This window comes from Lynx canadensis, chromosome E2 (assembly GCF_007474595.2).
Source record: "Lynx canadensis isolate LIC74 chromosome E2, mLynCan4.pri.v2, whole genome shotgun sequence".
Lineage (NCBI taxonomy): Eukaryota > Metazoa > Chordata > Mammalia > Carnivora > Felidae > Lynx > Lynx canadensis.
Window position 1 is genome coordinate 20,998,189 of NC_044317.1, and position 22,785 is coordinate 21,020,973.

The 22,785-nt window shown below is 39.7% G+C and overlaps 1 protein-coding gene across 1 annotated transcript in view; it reads left to right on the forward strand.

Annotated features, from left to right (window-relative positions):
* CDH11 (cadherin 11) overlaps positions 1-22,785 on the forward strand; it is a 151,557-nt gene that overhangs the window by 117,164 nt on the left and 11,608 nt on the right. Inside the window, exons 7-11 of the mRNA XM_030299198.2 lie at positions 762-949; positions 6,901-7,154; positions 13,579-13,715; positions 14,130-14,263; positions 14,497-14,614. Of these exons, the coding sequence (XP_030155058.1) occupies positions 762-949; positions 6,901-7,154; positions 13,579-13,715; positions 14,130-14,263; positions 14,497-14,614 (831 nt within the window). The remainder of the gene's footprint in view (positions 1-761; positions 950-6,900; positions 7,155-13,578; positions 13,716-14,129; positions 14,264-14,496; positions 14,615-22,785) is intronic.

The window sequence follows — 22,785 nt, forward strand, 5'->3', positions numbered from 1 at the left end:
TCCTTCTTTCTAGCAATGACATCAGAGTATGTCATTTGCTTTCTTGTTCCTCTTCAGTGTGCCTCATTAAGGGAAGAAACTTGATGAGTCCATTTACTACTGAGTCTCCAGGGCCTAGAGCAGCACCTGGCATATATTAGGTTCCAAGTACATATAAAATAAATATATATGGACAGACCATACTGTGAGAAACCTTTCCAGATAAGGTAGTGCTTGATCAAATGGTGAAGGAGGCAAAGTAAGAGGAGAGTCACATATAGAGTTAGTAGGCTCATGACCTTGATAAGGATTAAATTTGCATTTGATTTTTTAAAAAAAATATGGAGCCATGGGAGGTTCTCAAACAGAGAAGGAGGTTTTTCTGGGTACCTGGCAGTGCCTTGGAATTAATTCGTGGACCATCCTGAAGACACGAAAAGAAGACTTTGCTCTTTGAATGTATAAAGATATATACATGGTCCTCCATCACTTCCTGATGGGAAATGTAACTGAGCATTGTTTTCCTTTCTTACTTGTGGCAGGTGACCCCACCACATGACCCTGGACCCCGATACTGTTTTATCATCCTTTGTAGAACACATTTCTTTGACAAGCAGGCCACGTGGGATCTTCTTTCTCAGCCATTCACTTCTTTCATGTTTTCAATCAATAGAAAGTTCAATTTCAAACCCTTTGAGAAATTTATTGGGATTCAATGAAATCTAAAGTCTTACAGCTGCCAAATAAAAGGGAAAATAAAAATAGATGTCTTCTTCTTCTAGGCGTATACCAGATGTCTGTGTCAGAAGCAGCTGTCCCCGGGGAGGAAGTAGGAAGAGTAAAGGCAAAAGACCCAGACATTGGAGAAAATGGTTTAGTCACCTACAATATTGTTGATGGAGACGGTATGGAATTGTTTGAAATCACCACGGACTATGAGACACAGGAGGGTGTGGTCAAACTGAAAAAGGTGAGTTCCGGTGAGGAATCAGGGGTGTTAGCGGTGTGGCCAGCTCTGCCAGGGCAACACTGCAGGGGATGGAGAGCAGAAGGTTAGGAAAGGAGAATATGGGCAAGGGGGGCTGATCTGACTTTGCAGTTGAGCTCCCAGCTCTGGGGAGGTAACAGAACTGTATCCCTTTCAGTTACTGCAGAGAGAGCTAGCAAAGGGGCTGGGGGGGATGTTGGCCGACTGCCTGTTAGTTTTTGTGTGATTTGGCACACTTTCCACATGGAAGGTAGATAGCTGGATAAATCTAGGTTTTAGAGAAACAGCCCTGAGCATGGAAGGGGTTCCTCCTTTGGCTCTTCCAAGCTAACTGTTAATACAGGCTGTTCAGAACGTTTCCTATGTGAAAGTATCCAAGGGCCACCACATTGCTGGGCCTCCTGGGAAACTTGAGCCAATCCTCTCCTTGATTTTCTCTCAAAATTGAGCCTAAGAAACAACCACAATGGACCTTCTCCTCATAGTCAGGTGAACTGTCTCTAAAAATGTGTCCCAGAATTAACTCATAGCAAAGAGTTTATTGTTTGTCCTTGTTTTGTTCTGAAAATCTAAAATGTACTCAATACTAAATATAGGCTAGATGAAGCCTGAGCCTCTTACAAACATTTATTTTTCAGAAAAATCATACAAAGTAGATAGTATTATCCCAATAGGCAATAGTACCTCAATTTAATTATGAAGAGATTGGGACTCAGACAGATTAAATAATTTGACCCCGTCATAATCACACAGGTAGCAATTCACAGACGTGAAATTCAAACCTGGGTATTCTGGAACAGCTTCCTATTCAAGATGTTTTGGGGACATTTGGGCCAGAAAGATATTCTGAAGGTATCCAGAAAGGATTCACTTTCAAGTAAAGAAACAGTTACAGTATTTTCTGAAACGCACCCCCCCCCCCCGATTTACCACTTGAGAAATCAACACCTCTCCATCATCAAAGTGTATGGAGCATTAAATCTGAATTGGATGATGGGATTACCTTGGTTTTAATCAAGCATTCATTTTCAACTTCGTTTTGTAGCATGAATATTAAGCTCCTTGGTGTGATGGAAAAGATTGGACTGTAACACTGATAAAAAATTAATTTGAAGAATCAATAAAGAGGCCAGTAGCTGGAGAGCAGGCAGGGGTGGGGTGGGGGAAATTCCTGGGAGGAATCTTTTAGTTAGGGAAGCAGGGAGATATGTGCTGTAGGAAGCAGACTTTTCATAATACTTGGAAACGTTGTTGGATTTGGGAGATATATTAGGGGACACAAAACAAAGAGAGGGTAGGGGGTGACTCTTTCACTAGAGAGTACGGAAGTTGGGATGAACTTTGGATAGTAGGAAAAGCCAACATTAGTACAATGAATTAGTGGCCATCGCAGCCTAATCATTAGCCATGAAGTGCTGGGGTAAGCACTCCCTCTGGTTTTCCTCTAGCAAAATAGCTGAGTGGGATGCCTGGGTGGCTCAGTTGGTTAAGTGTCCGACTTCAGCTCAGGTCATGATCTTGTGGTTTGCGACTTTGAGCCCCACATTGGGCTCTGTGCTGACAGCACAGAGCCTGGAGCCTGCTTCGGATTCTGTGCCTCCCTTTCTCTCTGCCCCTCCCCACTCACACTGTCTCTCTCTCTCAAAAATAAACATTAAAAAATTTAAAGAAATAGCTGAGTGACTTGTGTGTTAGCATAGAGCTGTCAACTTACCTTGTTAATTAATATTACTATCTTTTCTGCTTGACACGGACATATGAGCTTTGGCATCAGCAATCCCTGCCTCCCACCCTCTGCTGTTCAAGTAATTGGGTAGTTGGTTATGCTAAGGTTGTCACCTGTTTTCAGTGTATTCAGGGTATAAACACATACTGTGTCTGTAAGATCCTGAAACATTTAAATCACCCCATGGAACTCACACATCGCAAATGAGCTCTCTGCATATGATTAATTTGCACATTTCCCCCCAATTCAATGTGTTTATTCCAGGCAAAGAAACAATCTTCTACAAATCCCTGAAATTTAGGCTTAGAACACGGTAAGATGTTATTTCATTTGTAAAAGAATGTTTGCTTGAACTCGTAGTTCAGAGTTCTAAATGTCCACCAGGAAAGAAGAGAATCTGGGAGGTGGTGAATTTAATAGAATAAATGATGGATCCTATGGAAGTCACTGTATATGTTTTAATAATATAAGAGAGTATGGAGAGATCATGGGCATATTTGTCTCTTAAAATATTCTTAAATGTAGCATTTTCATGCATTTCTTAATTCATTCACCCATTTTTCTGCCAAGAGTTACTGCGTTCTTACCATTTGCCAGCAGGCCCCTTGTGAGAGGCTGGGCATCTAAAGTTGAAGAGACAGAGTCTTGGCTATAAGGAGGTCACCGTTTAACAGGACATTTAACTGAAAAGACAATGAAAATAGAGCGGGTTTTGTTTTCTCAGCCTGGGCACTATCAACATTTCAGGACAGATGCTTCTTTGTTGTCTGGGGCTGTTCTGTGCACTGTACGGTGTCGAGTAGCACCCCTGGCCTCTCCTTGCTAGATGTAAGCACACACACTACCCTACCCCACCTGTTGTGATGATTTAAAAATAGCTCTAGACATTGCCTCATATCCCCAGGATGAGGTCGAGCAAAATCACTCCCCAGTTGAGAATAAACTGTAACAAAGTGTGATAAAATCTATGAATATGGGTCATGAATGACTTCTTACAGGAGTAAAAGTTTACTTCTAGAGAAGTAGGAATTTACCTGATAGATAAGGAGAGGAAGGGCTGAGGGCTTGGATTATGGGAACAGGGCACATTTAAGAAACTTGGGTAAGTCAGTCTTGAGAGTTTTGAGATGGATACTGTGGGACCAGTTGCAACAGTGTTGTTAGAATCCGAGGGGGAAGTTACAAAGAACTGAAGAAGGCAGAAGAGGTGAAGGTGAAGGTTTCAAGAGATGTTTAGGAGGTAGAATCCTTCACGTATTGGATAGCTTGGGAAGCAATAAATACTTCTTGAGTATTGACTGTGTCAGACACAGTAAGCGGCAGAGGTGTAATGGTGCATAAGAGAGAATCTGCCCTCAGGATATTCAGACAGTCTCTGTGTGGCTAACAGAAGAATCAGTGCAGAATAAAAATGAAACATGTCAGTGGCTTGGTGGACTGGGAGGAAAATCCAGTCTGTTCATCGCAATGCCGTTGATCAAGTGGGCACCCATTTATCGCAGAACCTGGCACGGTTTCTGAGCTATTCCCTCTTAACCAAATAAACTCCTCATAAAGCAGTGTGAGAGCAGCATTAGAAGGCATTTTAAATATCCCCTATTTTAATAAAACTATTTTTATGTCTGATTATTTTTTATATTTTTTGTCCACATGTATATACATATGGATATATAACATTTGACACAGTTGCAATCATAGAGTGATCTGATTTGCTAATTTAATGTCACATCATAAACATTTTACATGCTGTTATATAATATACATAATCATTTTTAATGACTACATAACATCTCATCCTATTGATGGACCATTATTTCCTTAATAAAATCTCACAGTTGGATTTGGTGTTTTGTGTGTATGTTTCCCTGATTAGATATAACCCTTTATTATTTCTGACAAACACCAGGCATTTTTGAATGTTGTTTGTTTGGGTTTTCTGTTGAATTAATCCCTCAGGGAGAATTCTCAGAGGTCGGATTAGTAAACTGAGGGGTATTAAGATTTTTATGGTTTATGTAGTGTGTTGCCTCATTTAGCTTTATTTCAACTACTCATCGCATGGGTATAAATGTTCACAGGGGAAACTACCTTAAATCTTTTTTGGAAGGAGTCAAGGTATAAATTGTAGGTAAATGCTTAAAGGTTATTCATCCATCGGACCTGCTCCCCATTCTGACAAAACAACTGGTGTAGATGATCACTTGTCCCTGGGAGTGCGGAATCAAAAGTCAACAAGACTCAGCAGAGTCCTTTGGAGTGCTCCCCACTTAGCAGGGGCGAGAGATGAGGGACTTCAGAAAGGCAGCTGAGAAAAGTTGAGGATTTCCCAAGGCAATGAGGATTGCCAGAAGACTCGGTCAAATCTCACCCAACTAGGAAAGGGCATTCCAGACAAATGTTGGCAAGGGGTTGGGGGAGTTTTGCTTGGAATCTGAAAAGATCGGTCAGACTGCAGTGTGACTCTATTAGCCTCAATGTCATCAGTGCTTTCCACTGGGAACATGGCTCAGGGCTCTGGGTCCCTACCCATATGCCTAAATCAAGTTCAAAAAAGGTCTGCTCTAAGAGCATCAAGAAGCTACCTGACATTAGAAAATTTCTCCTTACCTGGCCTCAGAACTATCATATTCTAGTTTTGTTGTTGTTGTTGTTGTTGTTGTTGTTGTCTAAAAATTGCAGACATGTTTGAGAAATTGCAGCAATCTCATATCTGGAGCCCATAAAGAACATCCCTTTCTGCTGCTCAGTAACCCAAAGAAGGGTTACAGGGGAGCTGCTGAGTCCCAGAATGGTGCATCAGCTGTATGTGATGCTACTTCAGGAAAAAGAGTGTTCACTGAGCCGGGTGGGCAGATGATGGGAAAACTTTGAATGTGTTTCTCCTTCCCAAAAGTGAAATCATCCTTAGTTTTGAACTTTGTAGAATTAGGTCAGGACTAAACCCTGTGACTATGTGCCCATTCACAATAAGTGTTTGCCAGGCAGTTGACAACAGCATGGCAGGCAGATGCTAACCTTAAAAGACCCAACCTTTTCCAAACATTTGGTCGTTCAGCATCATCTGGAGTGCTAATTAGAAAGTTCTATTTCTGAGGCATCAGAACTTGTTGCTGGACCACTATTTTACTTTTCACCTTTTGCTGACTGATTCACTGTGTCTCATCTCATTCAGACCCTGGGAGTGTTTACCGTCAATTTCTCCAGAACTGTAGTCGTTCGAATACTACTTCTTAATTTTTTTTTTTGAATCTGTGTAAAATCTATACTGTTGATAATTTTTGCCCTTGAGGGGGCTCCTTTTAAACATATATGCATTTTTTTAACAAAGAAGTGTTATTCTCATTGGCCTATATGACTTGCCACAAATGGAAGATAACCTAGAAATGAACGCAAGCAAAACAAAACGATGCTGTTGCATTCTAGCTCAACAGTTGAATCAGTGCCTCTCAAAAGGAGATTAGGAAGCATATCATATATGTTAAAAAGTAGCATATACTGAGGTATACTGATGTATCCCTGATGTTTTTAGTAATGGAAGAATTAGAAAAGGAATAATAGTATCAATAAGTAACTTAATAAGTAAGTTAATGTCATTCAACAAATCCATCCACCGAAATTACCCATAAACCACTTGAAGTCATTTTAAGGGCCAGTGTTGGTAAGGATCACAGACTTTGGGAAAGGGTCAGAAAATTAAAAATTAAGCTATCAATATGATTAACCCAGCTCTGTGTGTGTGTGTGTGTGTGTGTGTGTGTGTGCGCGCGCGCGTTTAGAGGACAACAGCCATCTAACAAGACATACTTTTGCTGAAATTCAGTGGGTATTTTTATTATGAAGATTCTTAGAACTTTACAGAATGGGCTACAATATTTGCTTTTGTAGTGTTTTAATTTCTTTCCTTAGATGATTTTGGTGAATGATTTGGACAGCCTTATTGTTGTTATGTAGAATGAAGTTCATTTTCGATGATGTGGTCCTTCTGTGTCTATTGTGCTCCTGTAATTACCCATTAAGCACATTCCAGATTTCAGCAGTTGATTTGTCTGATTTTCTGACCAAATGGCTCAGGTAATTGGTTATTGAATAGACACTGATTTTTCTCCCTTTGAGGAACTATTCACTCTGCCCTGTAAAACAATCTGGTCTTTTTCCTCCATGATTCTTTCAAGGAACCGGTTGCCAATCATGTCTTCTTTCTTGCCAGCCTGTAGATTTTGAAACCAAAAGAGCATACAGCTTGAAGGTAGAGGCAGCCAATGTGCACATCGACCCAAAGTTCATCAGCAACGGGCCTTTCAAGGACACTGTGACGGTCAAGATTGCAGTGGAAGATGCTGATGAGCCCCCCATGTTCTTGGCCCCAAGTTATATCCACGAAGTCCAAGAAAATGCAGCGGCTGGCACTGTGGTTGGGAGAGTGCACGCCAAAGACCCCGATGCTGCCAACAGCCCGATAAGGTACAGACATTTATTTAAGAGCCCGGGATGAGGAATTTTAGAGGAAAGACGTTTCAGGAAAGTCCTGAGGGAAGCACATCCTTCAGTTTCAAAAAGGATCCAAGACGATCAGGTTCAATGCAGTGTTAACAAGACTACGATTTGGAAGATGTGAATTCTACTTCCCCTCTGCTACTTTTTGGATGAGTTTGTTCAAACTACATAATTTCTGTCTGCAGCAGACTTCCCAGTGTACACGGTGGTGCAATGCGTAGCAAGGCTTGTCTCGGGGAACCGTAGCGAAGTATGGATAAGGACTGTTAACTAATTATAGTCATTACAATTTATGGAACACCTTTCCATGCTCCACTTACTCCATTAGGTATGTTAGGCAGATACTCTAATGTATCCTCTCAATTTTATTCTATAGGAATTTTCACTTAAATTGAGGGGACATGGTCAAGGCAAAGTGACTTGCCCAGAGCGACACAGCCAGTGAACAGGAGGCCAGGAGAGCAAGCTCTATCTAATGGCTACAGGGCACTTGGAAGAGATAACAGAGGGCCACACAAATTTGGGGTGCTTTTCTTATTATGATCTCTTTGTGACTTAGAAAAACTAGCTAGAAAAATGATTCAGAAGCCTGCCTTCCCCTTTCCTCAACCTGTGTTAGTGACCAGTGAGGCTGATGAAGATGATGAAGGACATGAGGAGGTGAGGAAAATTGTCAGAGAAGAAGGCTTGTCACAGATCCAGGCTATGTACGGGGCAGAAGGGCACAGCTGCCTGAAACCTGCCTAGGTGTCGGATCCTAGCAGGTGTTTATTCATCCATGGCCCCTCTGCTACTTCCTGTATTACCTGGACTTTTTCCCTGCTTCAGCCTGGTCTCCCTGCCTCCAGTTTCTCACCCACCCTTCTTTTGTTCTCTAGCCAGATTGAGCATTTTAAAAAAATATTTTATTTTCAGTTTTGAGAGAAAGAGAGGGCATGCGCATGAGTGAGGGAAGGGCACAGAGAAGGGGACAGAGGATCCGAAGTGGGCTCCCTGCGGTCAGCAGTGAGCCCATTGTGGGACTTGAACTCATGAACTGCGAGATCTTGGCCTCAGCCAAAGTCAGATGCTTACCCGAGTGAGCCACCAGGCGCCCGCAGATTGAGCATTTGTAACAGCACATCTAAATATCACATCATACTCCACACTTGAGTTATCAGTGATCAAATTGTTTCCCCCTTGCTGCTCCCATGAGAATAATCCCAACTCTCTTATTTAGTGGCAGGCTCTTCTTTGCACCCCTCCACCCCGGTGGCTGCCGTGTCCTATTCATCTCTTTCATTTTCCATCTATTCCCTCTTGGCATAAGACTCTCCATTGCAGCTGGACTGGGTCACTTCCCATTCCTGAGGCAGAACTTGCTCTTTACATGTTCCTGCTTCCCACCTTTACATGTTCTCCCTCCAGGTGGGAGCTCTGCCCCTCCTTCTTTCAAACTTGCTACACAGTACTCATTTTTCCCACTTCCACTTCAGCGTCACCTGTTCTAGAAATTCTTCTGGGACATCCGACTCACGGATCAGATGCAGTTTCCACCTCACAGTGCTCACTGTGCAAAATCACAGCGACACCTTATGCTGTGTGCTGTCCTTGGCACACTCAAAGGGGGACTGTCTGCATGGTTCTGGGGTTGGTAAACCGTAGCCCTTAGAAAAGATCCAGCTGCCATCTGCATTTTGCAGAGCCTCTATACTGTTTTCCATAATGGCTCTGTCTTGAAGAGATATTTTCACTCCCATGTTCACTGCTGCATTATTCACAATAACCCAGACATGGAAACAACCGCAGTATTTGTCGATGCATGAATGAATAAAGAAAATCAGACTTAAAAAGAAAAGGGAATCCCATCATTTGTGATAATTTGGAGGACTTTGGAGGACATTATGCTAAAAGACATAAGTCAGACATAGAAAGTCAAACATCGCATGATATTACTTGTAAGTGGAATCTAAAAAAGTCAGACTTTGAGAAACAGAGTGTAGAATGGTGGTTTCTAAAGACTGGGGATGGGAAAATGGGGAAATATTGGTCATATGGTACGACTCACAGTTATAAAATAAATAAGCTCCAGACATCTAATGTACAGCCTGGTGATTACAGTTAATAACGTATACTTGAGGGGCGCCTGGGTGGCGCAGTCGGTTAAGCGTCCGACTTCAGCCAGGTCACGATCTCGCGGTCCATGAGTTCGAGCCCCGCCTCGGGCTCTGGGCTGATGGCTCAGAGCCTGGAGCCTGTTTCCGATTCTGTGTCTCCCTCTCTCTCTGCCCCTCCCCCGTTCATGCTCTGTCTCTCTCTGTCCCAAAAATAAATAAATGTTGAAAAAAATTAAAAAAAAAAACGTATACTTGAAGTTTTCTAAGAGTCCATTTTAAGTGTTCTCATCACACACGACACAAAATGGTAACCATGAGAGGTGATAAATATGTTAATTACCTTGATGATGGTAATCATTACACAAGGTATACTTATATCAAAATGCCACATTGCCCACATTACATATTATTTGTCAATCAAATCTCAGTAAAGTAGAGGGAAAATAGGAAACAAATATGAACATGAAAACAATTACCACGGACAATGGAGTTTTTCTATTGACACCAAAGAAAATGCTGAAAGGGCAGGAGGAAATCCCAAATGAAAATGTTAGTTGCCTTTAAATCCTTGAATATCCCTTTTAGGAGAAAGGAAGAGAATTATCCTTTAATGAACATCTTCTCAGCCCCAGACAATGTGTTGCACTAAGTTATTTAAACTAATCCTCAGACATCCTTTGAAGCCCTGACTACTTTAGGATGCAACAGATGGAAGTACTGAGGCTCAAAGGGATGATGTGAGTTCTTCGGTCCCATAGCCAGTGGGTACTGGAGGCTGGATTTTAGTTCCGATCTGCCTTCGGTCCATTTTGAGCTTCTTACTCTAGCCAAACAGCCACCAATGGGAAGATTTCCCAAGAAGGTTTGAGTGCGGTCTTTTCTCTATGCAGAAAGATCCATTATGTCATGACTGAGGGTCAGTGTAACAACACTTTGAAACTACTCAAAAATGTTTGCGGTGTGGGTTTTAAATGAGTTAGGCTTGGCTAGGCGCATTAGCAACGTTTTGGAAGAGCGATGACGTAAAAACGCTTGGAACAATTGCTCATTTCCTCTGTGCCTCATGTCTCCAGGATCCACATCTGCGATTGGTTATTTGGGTCATGTTTTCAATGGTGGCTGTTCTGTGCAAGTAGGCAATTTCCGTGTCTATAATTATCCAAAGATGCTCAGTACGGCCCTTGAACCAACCCCCCACCTTACCCGCTCAGTCCCTGTTCCTCAAAGAATTTATAGAACATTCAAAGCTTTTTATGCACTATGCGCACTACCTATTTTCCTGATTGTTTATCTTCACCTGTATGGGAACTTGTGTCCTTGGACTTGTGGGTAGGACACTATAGTGTCCAACAGACTCTTAGCTGCATGGAAATTTTGCAGATCTGGCTTTGCAGACTCTGTAGCATTAGACAACTTTTCTTCACTGCTGCCTTTTTGAGACAGTCTCTCTTCTCACCTTCCTTGGCAGTAGTCTGTTCCTGCCTCCGACAGCACCACCCTGGGGTCTTCACTGATGTTTGATCCCTGTCCAGGTAGTGGGAGCTCCCTGAGATGCATGCTTTTGACCTGGATCTTTCTCTCTCTGTCCTCTCATTAAAAGCATTCCTACCCAGGCATGGCTGAATTGAGTTAAGGCTCCAGATTCTCCGCCTTAGGGCTGATCTTTCTCCCTGATTCTGCTCTGCACCTATTCTGCTCTCTGCTGTGACTTTTCACACACTTGCCTTTTCCTTCCCTGGCTCGCTCATTTATTTAAACTTATTTTTGAGCTCATACTTATTGTGACATACTTAAAGTCTGATTCTGTGAAACTTGAGGGAGAGCTGACTTGTTACTCTCCTAACATGGCAGCATATCTCTGGTGGAATTCTAATCTCTCTCCTTTCTGCTAAGCTGACTTTTTGTGTTTCTCAATGTCTCCCTCTCTCTGACATGACATTCAAGCTAGAAACTCTCTGGGACTCTCCCAGCCTTCCAAGTATCAGCTGAGTCCTAATGGTGCTATCTTCATCACACAATCTTGTGTTCCCTCTCACTCCTATACCAGTGCCTGTGTCCCCAACACCTCATTCAGATGCTAAGTCTCTCTGCACTTCCTCCATTCTCTCTTGCTCAGACCATCTTGCCCACCCTACCTTATTAATCACCCTGACAGCCTGATTCCATGTATTATTCCTCTGATCAAAAGCCCTCTATGATTCTTCACTGGCTATAGGATAAAGGTCATATTCTGTAGACTGACATTGAAGAACTTCCATGATCTGTCCACAGTGTGTGACAGCAACAACAAAAGAAGAGCAGGGGCGCCTAGGTAGCTCAGTCGGATAAACTTCCAACTTGGTTTGAGCTCAGGTCACGATCTTGCAGTTTGTGAGTTTGATCCCCTCATTGGGCTCTGCGCTGACAGCACAGAGCCCGCTTGGGACTCTCTCTCTCCTTCTCTCTCTGCCCCTCCCCCACTAGTTCCTCTCTCTCTCTCAAAGAAACTTAAAAAAAAAAAAAGAAAAGCAACTATTATTTCTTGTACTGCTTACAGTATGCAAGGCACTAGGTTATATATCTTAACATCTATAATTTCATGGAATTCTTACAGATAAACTAAAACTTAGGTACTGTTAATAATCCAGTTTAAAAGATAAGTAAGCTAAGATTCATAGAACCTAAGGACTTTTCCAATATCACCAAGCTTAGATGTACCGGAGCATGAACTTGAATCTGGGACTTTATAAAACCAAAATTCATGCCCTTCGCTTCTAGAGAATAATGCTTTGAATTGTTAACTATCTTTCTCCCAGTTACTGTGTCTTGTCATGTCCACTAGATAGTAAACTCCCTGGTGGCAGGGGAAAAAATCTATTATTTTTGCCTCCTTTTCACAGAAGGCTACCCGCTGAAGGCTCTGTTACTGAGCCGCTCCTGACATTTGCGAGGCATGTGTACCTGGTTTCTCTTCAGCTTCCTCCCTGGGGAAGGGGACTCATCATTCCATTCCCATACGGAGCTTCACAGTCTAATGACATCACAGACGAACTCTTGTCTTTTATACCGTGAAGTGCTGCTCCATGAGTGGAACCCTCTTTCTTGGAAGCAACATGATCTAGAATTGGAAGATTTGAGTTCTCATGTTGGCTCCCCCAGAAACGAGATAATAGGCCATTTGGAAATCCCATCATTTGTAAATGGAAGAGATTAAACTCTGACATCCATGGTCTTTGCCACCTTTAATATATCTTGACTTTTATGACCTTCGATGAATACCTTCAGACATATATATTCTGTAAACTTTAGGAAACTGCAGCTAAGCCCTCCGACAGCAGGAAACCACCCAATTATGAACCCAGTATGCTACCCGAGTTAATATAACCACCTTTGCTCCTCATTTTGGAGACAGTGTGGTGGAGTGAAAAGGAAAGGGGCTTTGGTGTTGAACAGACACATTAAAGCCAGCACTTTGGTCTTTACAACTCTGGGTATCCCGGACAAGCTATTTTACCTCACTACACCTCAATAAAGGTCATTCTTCTTGCTCCGTCTCCCTCCTCACTGGGCCATAAACATGGTCCAGTAATATTCTGGAAATTATTTTCTCTTTTCTTAGAAAAACAAGCAAGCTTTCTAAGTGGAAAGGAGTAGTTAAAAACCTTCCGGCTAGGCTATTAGGCACAGCCCGTCATAAAAGTATGAGGAGAACACTCTACAGATGAATGACCAAGACTGCTTTGCATATTTCATCATGGAATTCAGACCCAGGCTACCTGAGAACCCCTAAAACCAAATAAATAAACTAAATAAATTCACTCAAACTAGAGTTAGCATTTTTCTTTAAATAAGGAGAAAACTGATTTTTTAGTACCATAAATGCTCCTTTATGATAAATTTAGGTAAAGTTGAAACTATTTAATATTTTGTATGCAAAAATCTGGCAACAGTTTGATGCATTTATGACTTTCTGAGTAGTTTGGGCAATCCCACTTCCCAAATGCAGTTTCATAAATATTCAGAGGGTGGGGGATTGTAGTAAATACGAAGAAATATGCAACATGTCATTACGTTTCTCAATCAAATATGCTAAACAGCTCTTTCATTCATTGTACTGAATAAAGAAGCCCAATGCAGCAGAATGATTTCTATAAAAGATTCATGTATGAAGTTTAAAAAGTAAATTTGATTAAAAAGGAAACCTAGTTGAAGCAATCCATTGAAAAAGTTATTTTAAATATAGCATGGAGACAATATTCAAATATTAAGCTGCTCAGAATGTCTCTGTCTAATTGCCTTATTTGCATTCCGCTTAGGTATTCCATCGATCGTCATACTGACCTCGACAGGTTTTTCACTATTAATCCAGAGGATGGTTTTATTAAAACCACAAAACCTTTGGACAGAGAGGAAACTGCCTGGCTCAACATATCCGTTTTTGCAGCAGAAATCCGTAAGTATTCTCCTAAGGGTTTTGATTCTACTTTACCAAATTTTATTCCATCAGACTCTATATATATTCTGGAAAATGACAGACAGCTGAGATAGAATACATTTTTTAGTCTTAAGCATATTTTTCAGTGTTTAAAATTTATTCTTGGTCATGTATCGAAGAGGACATATAAACACGTAGAGATATTTTCATTTTCTCTGGCAGAACTGGGTATAGGTTTGGCAAGTGAGATCTTGACACTATAGCCATCACTGGGGGACTCCCCACTTTAGGTTGCCACTCAGTATGGTTTAAATCCTTAGAGCCTAGATTTGTGGATGCTTGTGTACCTATAGACCAGTGGTTCTCAAACTTGATCACACATTGGAATATCCTGGAGGGCTTGTATTTACTGTCTGAATTCTCTTCTTTCAGACAACCGGCATCAGGAAGCCAAAGTGCCAGTGGCCATTAGGGTCCTTGATGTCAACGATAATGCCCCCAAGTTTGCCGCCCCTTATGAAGGCTTCATCTGTGAGAGTGATCAGACCAAGCCACTTTCTAACCAGGTAATGATGCCTTCCCTTTTTCTGGCTTTGTACAAGCAATTTGGAAACAGAGTTTGATCTTGAGAGCTTCACCTGGAGATACCTGCCGCTGCCCAAGAGGTCTTCAGAGCCCTAGTTTAAGCTCTGTAGCTGTGCTCTTGTTAAACCCAGGCTTCTCAGCCAGCTCGGAATTTTTGAATAAATGATGTGCCAATGTCAGCATGATTTATTTATGGGCCACCTTTCTCTTTCAGCCAATTGTTACAATTAGTGCAGATGACAAGGATGACACAGCCAATGGACCAAGATTTATCTTCAGTCTACCCCCTGAAATCATTCACAATCCAAATTTCACAGTCAGAGACAACAGAGGTTCGTACCAAAGTTCCTATGCATTCAGAGAAGTAGAAATGGAGAATGAATGGCTTTTATATTGCAGAACACAAGTGTTTTCCCTAATCTTAATAATGCCTGTCTGTTGAAGAACAAACAAGAAGTAATAATGCCACCTTTATTTTGAGACGTGTGGGCTCATTTGGTGCATATGAATAAGTGAGTGTAATTTTGTTTTACTTTTTTATTGGCTTTGATATTCAAGAAGCAGTGGGGAAACCAAGTGGGGAAGCTTACAGGGTCAATATGCAAACAACCTCATTTATCTTTTTTAAGAGGTTGATAAACCCTTGGGGGGAGCATGGCTTTATGAATATTGATATCAAATAAAGCATTATAAGAGATTAGTTCAACTTTGTAAGGCAATGTAATCTTTCAGCTGGCCTTCCCTCCCAAGCATGGTTTTAATGCAGTATGGTTGGGTTCATAGCTTGTTACCTAAAGATGGTTGCAGAATTATTGCCTGAAGGGCATGAACAGAGCATTGTTTGGCCACTGTAGACATGGTGAAATTCAATATCATGCCTGCTTCTCATTTCATCAAAGAGGTTCTAGACTTACAAATTATTTGAAGTAGCTGTTCTTCCATATAGGCCCAAACTGATACAGTCCCTTGATAAAGTTGGTACCAAGCCAGGATCAGAAAATAAGTTTCTTGACTTCTGGGCAGGCTATGTTGGTCTACAGCTGTCCCTAGAAACCCGTGACAATGCAGTTTGTAGAAGCAGGAAGACAAATGCCATCGTTCAACATAGGACTAGAAGGTAGTCCCCCTGAGCACACATGCTTTCATTAGCCACACAGTACTAGGTTATAGATTGACTGCTCTCCCAGTGACTGAGATCAGGCGTATAGGAGCTTACATTAACCTAATAAGTATTTTTGCTTTCCCCATCTCTGTTATCACTCATCAGAATCATAAATACCAAACTATGTTTGGTAGCTGTGTTCCAAACAACATGCCAAGACCCTTCCCACACTCCATCCGTTTCTTTCCCTCAACACACTATAGGTAAATGTCATTATTATCATTCCCATTTGAAGATGAAGAAAATGAGGCACATAACCATCAAGTAACTTGTTCAAAGTCAATGAGCCACATAGGAGTTAGACCTAGGTTTTAAACCCAGGTTTTCAGAGGCAAGACGTTACAACCCTAAGCACTGTCCCTACTGGGTTGATTATTAGAGGAAAGAAGTTCCCCATCCTGCTTGGAGTTGAGGGGATATGATCTAGCATACTGCATTTTTATTTCTGGAAGTGATTTGAGCATTTAATTATGGCCTTGTAAAATCAAGCACATATCAAAAGGGACTGTGGGATAAAATGTCCTAGGTGCTGACAGATTTTCTCTCCTGATGCTTTGCTTTCTGCAGTGGACATGCTCTTGAGAGCTTGGGTGTGAAGAAAGTAATACGACAGACCTGTGTTTTAAAGGAACCCTATGAAACAACCTGTCACTAAATGATTCCTATAATTTCAAAATAGAAATGGTACTTGGAATGCTTTAATTTTATATTTCATCTAAGAGTTTTCTTTTACTTGTTATCTTTGGTTTATGGGCACATGTGAGTGCCTTAAGCCCCTTTGAGAGTTAAGTCTGCAGGCCACTGAGATAGAGGAGTAGTTCTTGACTGGGAGCTCACGTACCTCCAGGGGTACATGTGTATAATCTAAGAATTTCCTTTTGTAAATATGCATTCCTCCAAAGAAGGAAGACCTCACATGTAGTGGGCATTCAGGAAATGCTTACTCAGCTGAACTGAACAAGGTAGCACACATAGTGTTCCCATAACACTTTCTAAGATATGGGTATACTTCGTTTGAGTTTATGGGAATCCCTGCTTCCACTCTTGGATTTCTCCTAATTCCCAAACTATTTTGTGATAGGTTGATTGCCACATTGCCACGAGCCTAGGCTTTTATAAGTGTTGTGGTGAAGGAGATACTTATAAAACATTTCAGTGTACATTTAGTTTTATGAAAAGTGAGGTGATCGACTCAGTTGTTTGGAAAACTCCACTGTTCTAACATGTGTCTTATGCCATCCCCCTCTTAGGATCTGTTTACTCAAATATTTGTGGGCATACTTTTATCTGTGTTTTCTTATAATCCCCAACTAACATTTGAAGCCTAACTCCTGGATGGATGCCCAGCAACATCCCTGTATGGTTGGACACCTCCTGACCCAGCAGGTGTTTCTAGGCTTTTCTCACTGTGCCAACGTCACCTCCATCACCTGCCTTGTCTTCTTTCTCTTTTATGGGTGTGGTAATATTTAGTTGCTGTTAACCCTCTGAAAACATGATACCAAGATGGAGTGTTCTCTAGGGAGTTGTAAGTATTTTACTTTGTCACAGTACTTCAGGAATGCCATCGGTATTTTCAAAAAGATGAGCCAACCCAGTACACAGTCTGTTTCCTCTGCCCTTTCCTGTAAAAAACTAATACTATGCAGAGCTACCACTTTTGAGTGAATTGCTACTTTTTAAGAAAAATGACTTTATTAACTATGGCAAACACTTAATGAAAACTCCTATGTTTAGAGCTATTACAAAACCTTAAAGCAAATACAGTCCTATAATTATCATTTAATAGAGTCTCTTTGCTAGCTCCTAAAAGTAATTACATATTGAAGTAATCCAAAAGGAGTAATCACATTCCACATCCTATTAATAGCCTACTGAGTTACCAAATTTCTCAGCTGAAACTGTTTTCCATAGAAAACATGAGATAATGGTTTAGATCACGCTGAGTAAAAGCATCAGGTTTCTTTCTCCTTGAGTGTTTGCTTCCATTATGCCATGTAAATAATCAGGATTGTGTTTGCCTAAACTGGCATAAGCATTACACATCTTTAGAAATAGGAGAAGAGAAGCCATCTTAATACACCCAAGCCTTTTATTTCATTTTCCCTTACTCCAGTCTGTAGCCAAGCTTCACAGGTGACTCAGCAGGCAGCCAGAGAGTACAACACTGGATGACTCTTCAACATTTAAGTCCATCTTGGGCTGTTAATTTCAAAAACGGTGCTGTTTGGCCAGATGGAGGCTGATCTGCCTGCAGTTTTGAGATGCATTTGCTTTGAAAATATCAGACTTATGGCTTCTCTTAAAACACAAGAAATGTGTAATGAATGAGAATAGTGCAAAGAAAAAAATACTGAGAATAACCCTTCCCATCTATCTAGCTCTTCGTTAATTTATACAACTTTGTCATGGCCATTATTAAACTTAATTCCTCAAACAGCCCCACAAGGTTACTCAACAGCATTTTTATCCCCATTTTCTAGATAAGGAAGGAGAATGAGACATGAGGAGCTTCAGATATTTTCCCAAGGCACATTAGTGCAACAGCGAACAAGTTTGGGTATTTGAAGGGCTCCATCAAGTGTACACACTATACTATGAGTAGAAAGCTTATGTCTTTTCTAGTTAATTCTTTAAAAAAAAAATCTTTGTTTACCCTATAGTCAAATAATCACAGTCTTCAGAAGAGGAAAAATCTGGAATTCAGTTGATAATCTAAAGTTCCAGGGGAAATTGTGAACAGGGGAAAAACTGTACTTCATGTTCAATTTAAATTATAGCCATAATAATTTCTAGTAAAATATATTTGCAAGAATTTTATAATTTCCTTCTACTATATAATTAACACATGTTCTTTGCAAGAAAGTTAGAAAATACAAACAAGCAGGAATATTACTATAAATAATAAAATAACTTGATACTATATTATATAGAAATAATCACTGCTATTTTTTGTATCTGTCCAGACTTTTTCTTGGGATTATATATTATATATATATATATATATATATATATATATATACACACACACACACACATATATAATTTATATAAATATAAATTATATATAAATATGTTATATGTATATAACATATATATAATATATATAAATATACTATATATATATGGTATAATACATATGTGGTACACACACACACACACACACACACACACAATCAGCATCAATACGCTTATGTCAACATTTTCTTCTAAATGTCTCCCTAACTTCCACTATAAAGATGTCTGATCTCAGTTAACCATTGTGTAAGTACATTGTTTTCACACACCTTTGCCAAATATCTAATTACTATTTTAGGATAAGTTTCTAGAGTGGAATTATTGGGTCAAAAGCTTTTGGTATTTAATTGACAAACTACCCATCAGACATATGTATACTAACAGAAATACTTATAATACCATTAGCAAAATAGGTATTCCACACATGTAAGCCAACTCTAGATTTTATTACTTTTTCAAATCATTGGCAATTTGATAAGTGAAATACAATCACATTTTAAAATTTCAATGCCTTTGATTACTAGTAAACCTAGGATTTTTTAAATAAGCATTGATCATTTATTTCCTTTTTCTTTTGTAAATGTGCTTTTCCCATTTAAAAAAAATTTATGTTTATTTATTTTTGAGAGAGAGAGAGAGAGAGAGAGAGAGAGAGAGCATGAGAAGGGCAGGGGCAGAGAGAGAGAGACACACACAGAATCCAAAGCAGGCTCCAGGCTCTGAACTGTCAGCACAGAGCCCGATGCAGGGCTCAAACTCACTGGCTGTGAGATCATGACTTGAGCCAAAGTTGGACGTTTAACCAACTGAGTCACCCAGGCACCCCACGCCCATTTTTGTGAATTATATATTCACCTATTTACAGTTGATTTGTAAAGTGTCTTCATCTTTTAATGTTAATGACCTTGGACCTAGCATACCTACTACATAGATTTTCCCAGTGTTTCAATGTCCTTTCGATTCTGATTGTGCTATGTTTGTAATTAGACGTTGCACTTCTTATACCAGGTTTTCTCTGCTTAATATTATCTTTAGCAATGCTCTCGTTATCCAAAATTGATGTCAGTATTCACCTATATTTTCCTTCTTGTACATCTTGCTTCCCATTTCCACCATTTATCCATGTGAAATACATATATAACCTCAATTGGTTGGACATTTCCTAAATATCATTTAAGAAATGGTCAGTCTTTTCCACCTGCTTTGACATACCATCTTTATTATCATCTATGTTACATAATCCAGTTGACCCTCGAACAACATGGGTTTGAAAGACACGGGTCCACTTACACATGGATTTTCTTTCTAGATAAATACAGTACGGTACTGTAAATGTATTTTTTCTTCTTCATGATTTTCTCAGTAACATTGTCTTTTCTCCACCTTTATTGTAGGAATACAATATATAATATAATATACAAAATATGTGTTACTCGACTGTTTATATTACCAGTAAGGCTTCTGGTCAATAGTAGGCTATAAGTAGTTAGGTTATGGGGAAGTCGAAAGTTATAAGTGGATTTTCGATTGCGTGGGGGGTCAGTGCCCCTATCTCCATGTTGTTCAAGGGTCAGCTTGTATTAGATTTTTTTGGACCTTAAATTCTTACCATTCTATTTACTCTAGTGCTGATATTATAATTTTCTTTACTATTGCATACACATCTATGTGAAAATCTGACATATGTTTCTCCAAATTATTTTCATTTTATTACTCTTAGTACTCTTAACTTTTGGTTTCTTTGTTCCTCCAGATAATCTTTATAATTATTTTTCAGGTGCCTGAGAAGTATTTTTGTGAATTTTATTGAGTTTACCTTAAATTTATGGATTCACTTAAGAACTAAAAGTTTTAAAATATTCTTTCCATCCAGAAGCATGATTTGACTTTCCAGTGAATCAGTTCTCTTTGTATTGCTATCAGGAATGTTTTGTAGCTGTCTTCTGTGTATTTCTTATTAAGCTTATGGCTAGATACTTTATATTTTGGATGTTGTTGTGAAGTGGATTTTTAAGTTGTTTTCTAAGTGAATATTTTTAGTATAAACTATAGCCATTTTAATGAACTTTTTATTATTTGGACATTGTTCTAAGGTGATAAAACTTCTCAGCTGATTTGCCTGGATTTTCTAAAGAGACAACTACATAAAAATTAAATAATGCAATTTGTTTTGTCTTCTTTTAAGATTTGGTGGGTTTTTTTTTGGTCTATTTGCATAGATTTACACTTTTAAAATGTGTTAAATAACAACAATGTTAACAGGCATTCTTGCTTTACTTGTTACTTAAGAGTTTTTAGAGTTTCACCAATAAGCATAATATTGGTAGTAATATTAAAATTAATATTTGTGTTGTTGGGTGTGTGTGTGTTTTAGGAAATTTCCTTTCCATTATTATTTTATTTAGAAAAAGTGGATATTCAATTTTTATCATAATTTTTGGATTCTAACCAGAGAAGAGTATGATTTTGTCCTTTGACCTAATGATTTGTTAAAGGAATTAAATTGAAATATCCTAATATTGAACCTCATATTTTTAATTTCCAAACCTTCTGTTCCAAACAGTGATCATGTGATAAAATATAGAGGAAAGAGCAAGGGTTAGCAATTAAATGCTTGGCTTTACTCTTTATTGCTAGAATGGGAACAGTCTTAACATGAATCCCTGAATATTTGCCATATGATTAATCCTATTACTGTTTTATTTTTAGAAACTGTCAATTATTACATCACCCCTAATTCCTAGGAATTAGTGTTTTGAGAGGGGACAGCAGTGAAATACCAAAAGGTGGGCACAGTTGGAACACATCTCAGGCTTCAAGAACCCCAGGGTTGCATGCTATCCAGTAGGCCAGCTCAACTAAAGTTGGAGGCCTATGAGATCATTGGGTTATTTAGCTATTGAAACATCTCTTAGTCATTTGAGCAACCAAGGACAGTTTTAGGACCTTGCAATAAGTTCCTATTTTAACACCAACAAAAATACTCAGGATTTTCAAGTCAACAAATGAAAAAAGCAGCCCTTTTGACATTATGAAGCACCTTCCCTATTTCATTTGACCTTCTTCAGCCTTTTAATGTTTCTTCCATATTTCAAGTCAGTGTGACTTCCAACAAAAATGAGGTAATTTAAGGGGCGCCTGGGTGGCTCAGTTCGTTGAGTGTCTGACCACTGATTTCAGCTCAGGTCATGATCTCAGGGTCATGAGATGGAGCCCTACGTCGGGCTCTGCACTGAGCATGGAGCCTGCATGAGATTCTCTCTCTCTCTCTCTCTCTCTCTCTCTCTCTCTCTCTCTCTCTCCCTCTCTCTCTCTCTCTCTCTCTCTCTCTCTCTCCCTCTGCCCCTCTCTTCCACTCCAACTCTCTCTTTAAAATAAAATAGAAAAAAATTGTAATTAAAGAAAAACAAACGAGGTAATTTCATAGTTCCCCAATTACAATCTCCTTCCATCTTCCACAATCGCAAGAAAATGAGCTTCTCTGCCTGGAATGTACACACCTCCTACCTATTCCTCCTCTTTCAGGTGTCCCCATAAATAAAGTCACTGAGGCGAAGCTTTGCCAGATATCCCCAGCCTATCTTGGGTGCTTCCTCCTCTGTCCTCCAGGAACACTGCAGTAGTTTTTCATATTTTCCTTATCTTGCATTCTAAACATTCATTTCCCCATCTTCTCCCACTAGAACATGAGCTCTGTGGGGACAGCATCCCAGCACTTAAGAACAGTGGGTTGACCAAATGCAAGGATTAAAATGAAAGAGTGGCTTGGGAAACATGTGACGTGCTCACAAATTTCAGGGATCTGTTATTATTAGGGGAAAATAATTATGTTATAACATAAGCATCAGGCTAAAAAAGACACTCACCTTTTAATGCTGAATGCTCTGAGGAGTCAGTACCACATAGCGCACCTCTTCTTTCCACAAAGTTATACTGGACATCCAGAGTTTGGATACAGGAAGAGATGACATTGAAATGTGCTTATTTTGCAGGAATATTATCTAAGATGGGCCAAGTTGCAGATCAAATGAGCTCTGACACCCGATGCATTCAGAGTGAAGTCTGATCTGCTAAAAAATGCAAAAAAGACCAAAAAACAAAAGAAAACAGAAAGGGTACATGAGAAGCAGTTTTGCCTGAATAAATCGGGATAGCCAAGACAGATTCACCCCGATTAGACCAACTGGCAAACATCTTTTTTTTTCCTTCCCCCACCAGCACTTTTTTTTTTTTTTTTTGTCTAAGCTTAAAAAATTTCTTTTTTTTTTTTTTATGAGTAGCATCAGACAGCATCCAAATAGGCTCTGGTTTTTTACTTTCATC